Source organism: Macrobrachium rosenbergii, chromosome 48, assembly GCF_040412425.1.
Source record: "Macrobrachium rosenbergii isolate ZJJX-2024 chromosome 48, ASM4041242v1, whole genome shotgun sequence".
NCBI classification, from domain to species: Eukaryota; Metazoa; Arthropoda; class Malacostraca; order Decapoda; family Palaemonidae; genus Macrobrachium; species Macrobrachium rosenbergii.
The window spans coordinates 54,712,062-54,725,146 of NC_089788.1; the positions used below are offsets into that span (position 1 = coordinate 54,712,062).

Genomic DNA, 13,085 nt, shown 5'->3' on the forward strand with positions numbered 1-13,085 from the left:
TATTATTTTCTTTCAACAGAAAGACCATTGTTTGCATGATAACTTTTTACCTAACCATTTAAACAAAATTACAAAAGAGAAAAACTAACCTTAATATCTAATACTGCACAACCATGAGAGGGGGGGTTAACGAAGACATGCTCATCTCCTGAACTTTCCATTTCTGTGTCGTGGTTGGACCTAGATGTCAGGTTGTATGATCTAGAGCTGTCTTCTTTCCGTAACTCTAAACTAGAAACAGTTGACGGCGAGATTTGTGAGGTGCTAGAAGATGGACTGGATGATATTCTACAATTATTTAGAGAAGCTGTGACAGGAGATTTACTCCCATTAGTTTCAGGAACTTTTTTCTTTTTTCTCTTCTTATTTACTCTGTACTTTTTAGTTTTGCGCTTGCGCTTCCTCTTTTTGTCATCAGTCAAATCTACTCCTTCTGTATCATTGGATACATGAAAATCTTCATCCTCATTTTCCCTCTCATCATCAGCGTGCTCTCCTTCCCCAATTTTGTCACTTTTCTTTCTGGGTGATAATGGAATTCTACTGGTGCCATCTTCAGGTACTTCACCAGCAAATTCAGCATTTAATGACGCACTATCAATAGATTCGGAAGGTGGCCCACGGGATCTTAAGCTATAACAATGTTCGCCAGAAGAATTCCTGCACTTTTGACTGTCTGGAGACAATGATGGAGATGTGGAAGAAGAGCCCTTTCTTGAAACTCTCATCAACTCTTCTTTAACAATACCTTCCCCACCTTCACTTGATTTTACCTTTGAGGAGTCATCTTCTACTTCCTTCTTAATATCTTTACTAGCATTCAAATGATCACTGTGTAACTGATCAGACTTTTCCTTTTTAGAAGCTTCTAAAATTGTAGCTGGTTTAGTTTCTTGAACTTCCTCTATCCCTTCTTCCTCCTTGACATTTTTTATCCCACTGTCTAACTCACTGCAAAGCACTGATCTTCTGTAAGTATCTTCATTCAGTGGCAGGCTTTGTCTGTGTATGCTAACATCTAACTTTTCGTTGTCTGACACATTTCTTACTCTATCTTGAAAATTTTCTTCAACCATTTTCTCACCTTGCTGTTCTGAAGAATCAACTACTGCTTCTTCATTTTCATTTGAAAGCCTATGCCTTAATCTAGTCACCCTAATTTTCTTTTCCTCCTCATCATCATCATCATCATCTTGGTCTCCTGGTACTTCACTCTCAATATCTCCTTCAGCTGAGCTAGAGAGAGAATTGCTCCGATTTCGACTTGTAGACTGTATGACATTTTCATCAAATAAGGCTACTGCTTCTGAACTCCTTCCAGGCAACTCATTCACTTTCAAATCATTGTCTGTTTCAGAATCTGTATTTGAAGCAGACTGTTGTACCTTGTGACTATTGCTTAGAATCTGCTGACGAAATCCTTCACTGGAATTGAAAGGTCCAAGATACGTAGCCTGTGATGATTCTTTGGATCTCAGACTTCTACCAGGAGAATGACATGTAGAGGTACACCTTTGTCTTCTTACTGTCTGAGATTCATTACTTGAATCATTTGAAGATGTGTGAGAAAAACTGAACGACCGTACCCTAGAACCCTTCTCTTGAGATGATGATACTACTGATGCATTGTCTGTAGTGGACTGAACACAAACATCCTCCTTGGTTAACAATCCATTGCTTTTCAGTGCACTACTTTCTAGGCAGAAAGCGGCTACAGCTGATTCAGTCTCCATAGCCTCACCACCATCAGAACTGGAATCTTGATATATCCGAGATGCCTTAGAATCACTACTATTTGGGCCTCTTGGACCACCATGATCTGTAGCTTTTCCCCCAGCAACTACTGAGCGTGCACCTGCTTGCTTCATAAGTTGCTGAAGTTTTGCTATCCTTAGAGTCTGCAAACGTCCTAATTCTTCAGTCATTCGCCTTTTTTCCCGCAGTAACTCATGGATTTCTTGGTCTATGCTGTCTATTTGACGTACAAATTCACTCTCTTGTTCACTAAACACCATCATCTGCTGTAGAGCAATGCCTGAATTGTTACTAAACTCAAACTCATTTACAGTATTAGATATAGAAGTCAGCTGACAAAGGTAATTTCTAGGTCGTCCATTTCGATGCCACCACCAGCCTTTCCCCCTGGCCTTCCCTCGCTGCTGTTGCTCTGAATACCCTGGTAAGTCATCTGTAGTTGTACTTTGGTCTACTTTAGTACTGACTAATGGAGTAACACTTCTTGCTAGATTCAAATTAGGAACATACTGTCTTCTATTACTATAACTATTACTACAACTTGGGTCATAAGTTGGTAATGGAATATGTCGCTCTTTTTCAGTTTGTACTCCAACAGTCACCTTTGTTCCTGTTACTGGCAAAGGGTTTACACAACGTGGGGATGCTGGAGGGGGGAATATTCCTGGTAGGGACTGATGTGGAGTACGTGCTCTTGAGGCACATGGGGACGGTGGCTCCATTTTGTACAAGTGAGGTGTGGGACGTCGTTCACTAGGTTGAGGGGTGGCGACACTGCGACGAGAAAGTGGACGCATCTCTGCACTGTGGGAACTATTACGTTCACACTCATTACGCATACAACAACACATGAACTGAACAGGAGTATGTCTTTCCAGTTTAATACGTGGACTGAACTGGGGAGGAGGAGGGGGGGGAGGTCGAGGGGGACCAGGGAAATCTTCATCAGGGGAGAAAATTAGTGGCCTTGGATGAGGCTGTGGATGCAAAGCCTGGGCTGGTGGAGGAATGGCTAGTGGCAAAAGGTGATCTCTGGCTGTGTCAGGAGGGGCTGGATTCTTTGGACGTTCCTCTGAAGATGGCCTCTTTACATGTTCAAACTTTAAGTATGAATCTGGAAAAAACAAATATATATAGGAACTTTTAGTACTGATAACAGATATGAAAATAAATCTGTACACAAACAAGAATTATGTGACCCCCTATAAAAAAAATTCATGAAGAAAATATAATGACTTTTATGATAAAACTCAATTTTTTAGGTACTTACCCTGTATAACTTTAGCTCTGAGACTACTTGGCATGGGTTTGACAAGTGTTAAAATTGAAACAACCATTAAAGAATGCTCCCAATAGTTACTCCCCCGCCTTTTATAGGGTGGGATAAGACAGTGAATGTTTTGGTTGTTCATTCTACTCTTAATCTCTTAAGAGGGGAGGAGGGAGGGTTTTCAATGATAGAGGGTAAGTACCTACAAAACTGATTTTATCATAAAAATGACACTTTTATAAAAAAAAATTTAAGTTTTATATATACTTATCAAGTAATTACTTAGCTAACGATTATGCTTGCAAGGCATCCTAAATTCAAAATTCGATGTAATGTGTCAGTTTTTTGGGGGCAGGTAAGATATTCCCTATAACCAAACGATCAAATATCATTATAAATATCCTCACTGCTGTTTACCTGATGAATACAGCCAACCCCCCTTATTCGTGGGGGATGTGTACCACAGCCACCCACGAACAGTTAAACACCGCGAATACTTAGAAACCCGTCTAAAAATGCTTATAACTGCCTATCTTGCAAGTTCAAATACCAAATGTACACTTAAAGTATCATCCTACATCAAATATACCTTTAACTATTATCCTATTACTGTACAGGCAGTCCTCGGTTAACAGCGATCTGGTTTTACGGGGCTTGTCTAGCAACTAAAATCGGCAACTTTGGGCACCGAAAATCGCCGATTTCTGTTTACTGGCGCTGATACACACCTAACAGAGGTGCCAATAACCGAAAATTGGCGCTTTTTGGCGCCGATAAGCCTGAAAATTGCCAAAAAGACGCCGAAATTGCCGATTTTCAGTTAGCAGCGATTTTCGGTTATCATCACACCCTTAGAACGGAACCCCGCAGATAACCGGGGACTGCCTGTAGTATTAACCTTTAAAATGATATTATTAATATCATTTCAAAGTCATCTTAAACATTTTATCCTTAAAAATACATACAGTAAATCCCCCGTATTCTTGATCTCACGATTCGCGGATTTCTCAATGGGACATATATACACATTATTTGCTGAAAATTTGCCTATTCACAGTATTTTTCACTGAGAAATATTCACTAATTATTGTATTTTCATCTCATTTTCAAGACTATATGCACTTTTTGTAATAAAACTATTAAAATACTCAGGTAGTACTCGAGTTACGATATTTCGATTTTGCAATGGGTAAGCAGTTAAAACCAATATGACAATATTTATAAAATATTTTTAAATTTTGCAAGGGTGCAGGCAGCAAGAGAGACCAAATTACAATAGACCAACTTCTTTTCCTCCATATCTTTACACCATTTTCTAGTTAAAAAAGTAAAAGGGAATGATAAAAGTATCGTTAGTAACGTTATACTCTTGCGTAAATGCATACAGCCATAAACAACCAAACAAGACACTGTTGTCTTGCTTATCACCAAATTGGATAACAACAGCCGTTTTGCTTGTATTTCAACCATCATACGGTAATACATAATTACTGTAGTTATAGTACAAATGAAGTTAAGTATAAGAGGACTGATATATTTTTACATTATGTATACCCTTATATGGTATGGATAAAAGATCGGCAAGGAAATATGCTGCTAAATTTAAGCTGCAAGTTGTAGCTGAAGCTGAGAAAACAATGTCTGAGAAAACAATGTTCAAGCCGCTAATGATTATAAATTATTGTGCATTGGCAACATGGATGAAACTCGACCGTAATTACAATTGGAGAGAAAGTATTTTAATCAAAACTACTGGGCATGAAAGAACACATTACTGCTATTTTTTACGCCGATAAACGATAAATACGTAAAGCTCGTATTATGATGAAATCAAGTGAAAATAGCGAACAGAATCTTGATTTTTTTACACAAAACAAATGCCCTAAATGGCCAACGTCATCTATTAACAAAGAAAATAGCAAAGTTAATTTCACAACAAGACGTATTTAAGTTATATTTTGACTTAAAAACACTTCGTATAATGAAAAATAACCTTGCCCCATATAAATAAAGTATCTAGAGATTCATCTATGCTAACTAGAAGCAAGAAAAGAGCTCTGGACTGAGTTGAATAAAGCAAAATAAACTTACCGCATAATCGATTTCCAAACCAAAACATTGATTGCTATGATTGCAATTTATAATACAAAAGCAATATAAGAATATATATACAATATTATTGGATATACTGAATTAAGGCATAACATTTTAAAAGATCCACAGAAAGATGCATATTCATTATGTTGATGTTTCTATAATACAATATGTGAATATAGCGATCAGTATAATATAGGCTAGGCTGCCGTATATGTATACGATATATCATAGTGTAGGCTAAGCTAATTCTTGTTTGTTATTCAATTTCTCTTTGTACTGAATTATCATAAGTCACTTTGCATGAACCTCCCAAATTAGCTGATATTATTAATTACTATGCCGTGTATGTATAGAGTACAGTCATACCCCGAACATACGCAAGGCTAGGTTCCAGAACCCCTCGCGCAAGGTTAATTTTCGCATAAGTTTGGTACGGTCTCTAAAAAGGCTAACAAATGCTTATTTGTAAAGTTTAAACACTAAATATGACCCTAATCATGCCCCCAATTTATAAAGTTAACTTTTAAATGAAATTAAAGTTACTGTAATTTCATTCAAAAGTTAGCTTAATACATTACCCTTAAAAAGAAAAATAAATGGTTGACATAAAAATAGAGAGTTAGAAGAGCATTTCTGTCAATCTCCCCTCCTGACCAATCCATTTTTTAGAAGTCTTCTCAACCTCTTTTTAATAACTTTATTCTATGTCTCTTTCTCTTTGTTCTGAAATGCTTTTTCGAGAACAAACAGTGTATTTTATTTTGACTAATACAACTCTTAGTTATTATGTCTCTATGTTTTAGAACGTATTTACCACACTAACACAATTACACTTGGTAGACGGTACAGGTAAAATTAGATCAATTTAGACTATCTACTGTACAGGTAAAGATGTACAGAGAACTAATAAGTTGTAAAACTGTGTGAGCGCTAACTATGAGAGAGAGAGAGAGAGAGAGAGAGAGAGAGAGAGAGAGAGAGAGAGAGAGAGAGAGAGAGAGAGAGAGAGAGAGAGAGAGAGAGATTGTCCTTACCTAAGTGAGTGAAATTATTTATCAATTATTACAGAGACAGAGAAATTACTTGAAATATCAAGTTAACTTATTTATGAATTAATGGGGAGAGAGAGAGAGAGAGAGAGAGAGAGAGAGAGAGAGAGAGAGAGAGAGAGAGAGAGAGAGAGAGAGAGAGAGAGAGAGAGAGAGAGAGAGAATTGTCCTTACTTGAAATATCAAGTTAAATTATTTATGAATTAACGGAGACAGAGAATAACATGAGAGAGTGAGAGACAGGGAGAGCAAGAGAGAGAAAGTTATTTTTACGTTAGATATCAAAAGATGGAAATTCAGTATTAAATTAACTTTTATATTAAAGTTACTGTAATTTCATTTAAAAGTTAGCTTAATAAATTACCCTTAAAAAGAGAAATAAATGGTTAACGTAAGAATATAGGAGAGTGTTGACATTAGCATCCTATTTCTCTCTCCCCCAATTCCACCGATCTATTTTTAGGAGTCTTCTCAACCTCGTTTTTAAAAACTTCTTTATTCTGTCTCTTTCTCTTTGTTCTGAAATGTTTCATGTCTCTATGTTTTAGAATGGCACATCTACAGTTTGTAGACGGTACAGGTAAAATTATATCAATTTAAAATTATCTACTGTACAGTTAAAGACATACAGAGAACCAGTAATATGTAAGTTGCGCTAACTACGAACGAGAGGAAAGAGGGAGAGAGAGAGAGAAACAGTTGTTCTTACTTACAAGAGTGAAATTTTTTATGAATTATCACGGAGAGAGAGAGAGAGAGTTAGTAAAAAATTGTTTGACCCCTAATCAGCAACACTCCCCCTCCTTGTCATGTTAAATGACATGTCTGACAGCTTTTGCCTTCGAGTTTCTTACAAAAGATAGGGAAGAATTAGTATGAAATAATACAAATTTTGTAATTACATTTATATTATTATTATTATCATTATTATTTAATCTTATTAATCTTATTAATATTTGAAAATTAGTACATATCATTAGGTAAAAAATTTATTTATCATACAAATCAAATAAACTTGCCTGTATGCATGTACCATAAAAATTCTCTCATCTCAGTAAAAGCGAGAGAGAGAGAGAGACAGAGAGGGAGAGAGAGAGAGAGAGAAATTATTACTTTTAATATTTAATGTTATTTAATTTACACATGAAAGCTTGAAAACTTATAAATTACATAAAAAATTAAACATAAACACTTTTGCAGGGTTTCTCAGTGTTCGCTAATGTTTGCATGTCTGTGAAAAACTCGTGTATGACAATTAGTTAGGCTCCAATGAAAAATTTGTGTCTGTGAATTCGTGCAACTCGAATCGCACAAGTTCAGGGTACTACTGTATACTTTATAGTGTAGGCTAGGCTATATTTGTGATACGTTTTTTCCAACGAACAATGGGTTTTTTGGAACCTAACCCCATCGTAAGAAGGATAATGCCTGTATAAGCATTTTTATTTTATTTTATTTTTTTTTGTGTGTTTGAACTATCAAAATAGGCAGTTACAGGCAGTTCTAAGTGTTATTAGTAGGGTTCTAAGTATTTGCGGGTTTTAGCTATTCGACCGGGGGGGGGGGTCACACATCCCCTGCGAATACGGGGAGTTTACTGTATGTATGCACTTCTAACCCTTCCAGCCAATAACAGAGAGAGAGAGAGAGAGAGAGAGATGAACTGAGTTGCTACATCAGTTAAACAATTAAAAATGTCAATAATACAGTATATATTATGTACTGTATATCTTTCTATCAACCACTCTCCCTTTCTATCTATCTACCTATCTATCCATTTATCACCTTTGGTGAGAGAGAGAGAGAGAGAGAGAGAGAGAGAGAGAGAGAGAGAGAGAGAGAGAGAGAGAGAGAGAGAGAGAGAGCACTGAGTGGGCAACATTCTCTATCCTTGTGGTCAATATGTCAAGATATTTGACATATTTGACAGGTTACACCCTCCCCCTACCCCAAAAGCTTTCGGACAAGACTGGGAAAAAGATGAGGGAAAAAATTTATTGAACTAAAATCTTGCTAATTCACTATATACTTTCTTTAATGAATTGATATTTTGCTGTGTTTACATTAATATTAATTTCTGAAAATTAGTAAATCATTTATCATACAAAAGAAATAAACATATATCATATTACATATGCATAAAAATTCTCGCACATCAGTGAGAGAGAGAGAGAGAGAGAGAGAGAGAGAGAGAGAGAGAGAGAGAGAGAGAGAGAGAGAGAGAGAGAAAGAAAAAATTATTTTTATTATTTAATGTTATTATTTAATCTTATTATTAAACTTATTAATTGAAAATTAGTACAGTGCTGTAAATCACTATTTTATCATAAAATGTATACTGTATGTAGGTACAGTACAGTATTTAGTCACGAAAATTTGAAAATGACATTTTTTATGATAAAGTTTTATATATACTTACCAAGTAATTACATAGCCAATAGTTTCCTTGCATGGCAACTTGAATTTAAAAATTCGAGGGTAACACCTCAAAGTAGAGTGCAGGTGACTGGTCCCATCCACTAACGGGAATACCAGGAACTACTAGCAGACCCCATTCTGTTGATGGCATATGTCCATCGGAGGGGAGGAGGGAGAGCTCCAATCATGTAAATACTTGGTAAGTATAAAACTTTACTTTATCATAAAAATGTCATTTTTAAAAAAGTGATTTACCAAGTAATTACACAGCTGATTCCACATTGAAAGGAGGAGGGATAAATGGACATATTCTATCCAAAACATTAAGTCATGTAATGAATTTGAAATAGAAAAAATTGCTAGCATTGAATACAATGCTTGCAGTTCCTTATTAGTTAAGAGAGCCTACAACAGAAAACTTACTCTGGTCAGCGTTCATCTGAACTTGTAGTGGCCGTGGCAGTATAGCCAAGGGTCGTCCCTACTCTATTGGGAATTTTACAGCGAGGGAAGTTCTCAGATGGCTGGCAAAGCATAACTGGAAGTTTTGCAGTGAAGGAGCTAACCAAAAGTTAGCAACACTTCGAAAGTGGTTGCAAAACTTCAAACGTGCCCTTGGCCTGGGAGCAGTACCAAAAAAAAAAAAAAAAAAAAAAAAAAAAAAAAAGAGAGAGAGAGAGAGAGAGAGAGAGAGAGAGGTAACACTGTCACCTGCACTAGAAAAAGACCATGACCCCAAAAAAAAAAAAAAAAAAAAAAAAAAAAAAAAAAAAAAAAAAAAAAAAAAAAAAGGTAACACTGTCACCTGCACTAGAAAAAAGACCATGACCCATCCAATAAAAGTGTTAGGTGCTCCAGGTAGAGTGTAACTCCCCTGTTCTCACAACACTCATTACCTTACTACAAGGTTCTGCTTCCTTCCGTGATGCCAAGCCAGTTACTAATAAACGCAAGGTACCGCAAAAAAGAGTTTAACACTGTTTAAACTTTCTGAAGAAGTGAGAAGCGAAAACTGACTACACTTCCAGTATGTCGATTGTAGGATGGACTTAAGGAGTGTACATGCCCGAAGACTAAAGAGGAAGAAGTTGTTCTGGTGTCTTTAGCCTTCACTAAAAAGCAGGCACAGTGCTCTTCTAAAACTAAGAATGGTCTCAAAGATTAAGTCCATACATGACGAAGAACAATGCGTTCTTAGAACAAGGGTGAAAGAGCGTCCTTGTCAGAACACTAAAGGAGAAGAGCCCTGTGTTTCCAATCTTGCTCAGGTAATACCCGAAAACTCTGACAGAATAGAGCTTTCTACTCCTCCCCAGAGTCAAGGGTGTGGGGAGATTTGGTGCCAGACGATCGGCAGCTGGTGCCAGGCGCTAAGTGTACTGAGCCGGGGCCAGGCTGTAGGTGGCACCAGCTGAGATGGTTGCCAGATAACTATTCGGTCAAGAGCTGGCAGCAGAGCTCGGTTCCAGATCATAAAATGATGCTCATTCTCGGTTAATAAATTCCAGAGTAAACTAGCAAACCGCGTTACTGAGACAGACGCAGCTCGATACTCCTAAAAGGAGGAACATGAGATTCCGTATCCTCTTCAATGAAAAAGGCAATGCTGCCATGAGTCATAAGTGTCTCAGAAGAAGAAACTTAAGAGTCTGAGACACCTGACCTGGGACACTGTTCAATTAGGTGGTAGACTGAGCTAAAAGATGACATCAGCATCTAACATGTCTCTAGTAGCATCTCTGATAAAACCCCTCCCTCCTGGTCCGAACCTGGCCAGCCCAAAGCCTGTCCACGTAACAGTGTACCACCCTTGGTGGTGTGTCTCTTGAAGAGAGGTTATTCAAGAAGAAACGAATTTGGAAGGATTCTTGAGAGTCCACCTATCAATCGTAGTAATATGGATAACATAAATTATGGTTCAGAGAGGGGTTAAGAGGCACGTCGCAATGTTCTGACAAGCCCGCATTGAGTTCAGCCCTTCATTGACCATGTCGAATGGAGGAAGAGCGCAGAGGTCCGGTTGGAACAATCTTGCAGTATGATGTCTGTTGCCCATGCTAGAAGGTTCCTTTAAGGTAGCAGGCAGACAGACAAGGTTGGCCTGGCCCTATAGAAGCACAAAACCTGACAAATCAGGGGATTTAAGGTCCACTCAGGAGTAAGAATGAGTTTCTGACAGCTCAGCTCATCTGCTAGAAATTCCATTTGTTAGAAAAAACTCGATTATTTAATCGTCTGCAATAAAACCTTCTTGTCACCTGGTGGCGAGTGCTCAAGGAAAAACATAAGGACTGTGGTCTAAAGGAAAACTGCAGTCTAGGAGTGAGCAAGAGATGAGAAGAACTGAAGCCTTAAGAGAATGGCTTTTGGTTCTCTAGCACGTGCGAAGGCTGTTCCCCTGGGGACACATTGCAGAAGTTTCCTGGATCCCCAACCGGGTTCCTACTAAAACAAAGGAGAGAGATGCAGTTTAAGACTAGGCTCATGATGAGGGACTTCTTTCAAAAGCTTAAATTTGGACAGCCACCACTGCAGGTCCGACTGAAGAGCAGGACTAAGGAAAAAGACGACGGTGTCTGGCTGTGAATCCTTGACCCAGTGTGATCTCTAAACCTTCTATTTTTGTTTGAAGGGAGATAAAAGTCAGCTGTACAGGGAAACGGACATAATCCAGAAAATACTGGTGTTAATGTCCAGAAACGGAAGACAATGCCAGAGAGAGAGAGAGAGAGAGAGAGAGAGAGAGAGAGAGAGAGAGAGAGAGAGAGAGAGAGAGAGAGAGAGAGAGAGAGACTGACTGACTATTATGCCGGGCGCACATTGAGACGCAGGTGACACAGGCAGTGCAGCACAGAGCAGGGCAGAAAACTGCATTTCACTATTTTAAATGTAGCGCGCACATTGTCAAGCAGGACAGCACAGCGCAGGGGCGGACCTGCTTGGCCTGCGCCACGCTGAGTGTTTGAACGCAGTTTTTCTGTGCACATGCGGCACAGGAAGTAACTCGCTCAGTAATCCATATATGATGTGAAAGTCATATGTCTGATGATTTTGTTAATTTCTGATGAATCTCTCGGAAAGACATGTGTGCTTCTTATCAACACTGTTTTCCCTGTTATTTTTCCTTTTTACAATTATCCATTATAATGACATTATGGAGGCAGTATTAACAGGTCAAAAGAAAAGGGAATTGTTCATCAGATGATTTTCCCTCCGTTCCTATATTGCTGAAAGACAGATGTGAAGGAAAATAAAACTTATCTTAAAAACACAGCCAGTTTTCTCTACTCCCGATTGGTTTTTTGGGCGTTGCAACCTTCAGATGATATGTCACTTTGTATCATGTTATGCACCTTATCAAATTGTTCTCTGCTTAATCTGAAATAATTCTTGAATTTTTCATCACTCAACTCAGATGTTAAACCAAATGCACCATGGGTATTCGGCCATGTACTCATTCCTCCACAGTGATCTCTTTCCCCTACAAATGTCATATAATAACAAAGTATTCTCGAATTCATTTTCCGAGTCAGATTCTGAGCTGAGGTTTCTCAGGTAATCATGAGCGGCAGCCATGATCACAGGGCCTGCATAGTACGACAGACTGCTTCCCATTGTGCGCACCACACCTATGCTGCCCTGCCCTGCCCTACCCCCTGCGTCTGCCCTGCTCTGCACTGCCCTGCGTCTCAATGTGCGCCCGGCCTTAAGGTGGTGTCTGATTTGTCTCTGTCTAGAACCTTATTTTAAGAGAAGAGAAAAAAGCGAATTACTGGCCACAGACTTGCAAGCAGCAAAGCGAACTTGCAAATCATTGTGCAGGCTCCCGGACAACTGAGCGAACTGGTAGCCTTCCCTGTTGATCCTTGACAGTCGTGCATATGTGAGAACATCCGTGTGAAAACGACTTCTTACTGGACTTGGAAAACGGTTTATGTGAACTTGACAATACCTCGTACAGACCGTAGACATGTGAAAATTTATGTGGCAGAACGAATATCTGGCATGTTTATAAGGCTTGAAAAACCCATAAGAGACAGGAAAACAGAGGCCTGTCCAAAACCAGGTTAAGACAAAATCCTGCAGATCGACAGAACAGTCTCTTAGATAGTGCCGGGCACTCTACAACAGAAGTCGGGATAAAGGGAATCGGCGCTAGGAAGATGGTGCCTGGAGCTATGAGGTTGATTCCAGGCATTCGGGAACGGATGCCGATAGGATGTGCTGGTCCAAAGGAAGAAAAGTGAAGCCCTCCTATGAAGTCTGACAGCGACGACCACCTATGAAGTTAGACAAACTTGAAAAAATGACTTGGTGGAAGACAGAGTTCTTGTAGACTCGTCCACTAATGTTCCAAGATTGAGACTGACATCCCAAAAGCTGACTCTGCAACAGAGACTGTAAGGTAGATTGGGTACGACTATGTACTAAAGTTCTCTCTTCTAGAGACCCAAAGAAGAGAGCAGAAAACACCCCGAGGCTATGCCCCTCGAAAA

General features: G+C 38.7%; 1 protein-coding gene across 1 annotated transcript in view; it reads right to left on the minus strand.

Moving 5' to 3' along the window:
* LOC136831409 (uncharacterized) overlaps positions 1-13,085 on the minus strand; it is a 109,530-nt gene that overhangs the window by 28,804 nt on the left and 67,641 nt on the right. The window contains 1 exon segment of the mRNA XM_067091797.1: positions 90-2,869. Within this exon segment, the coding sequence (XP_066947898.1) occupies positions 90-2,869 (2,780 nt within the window).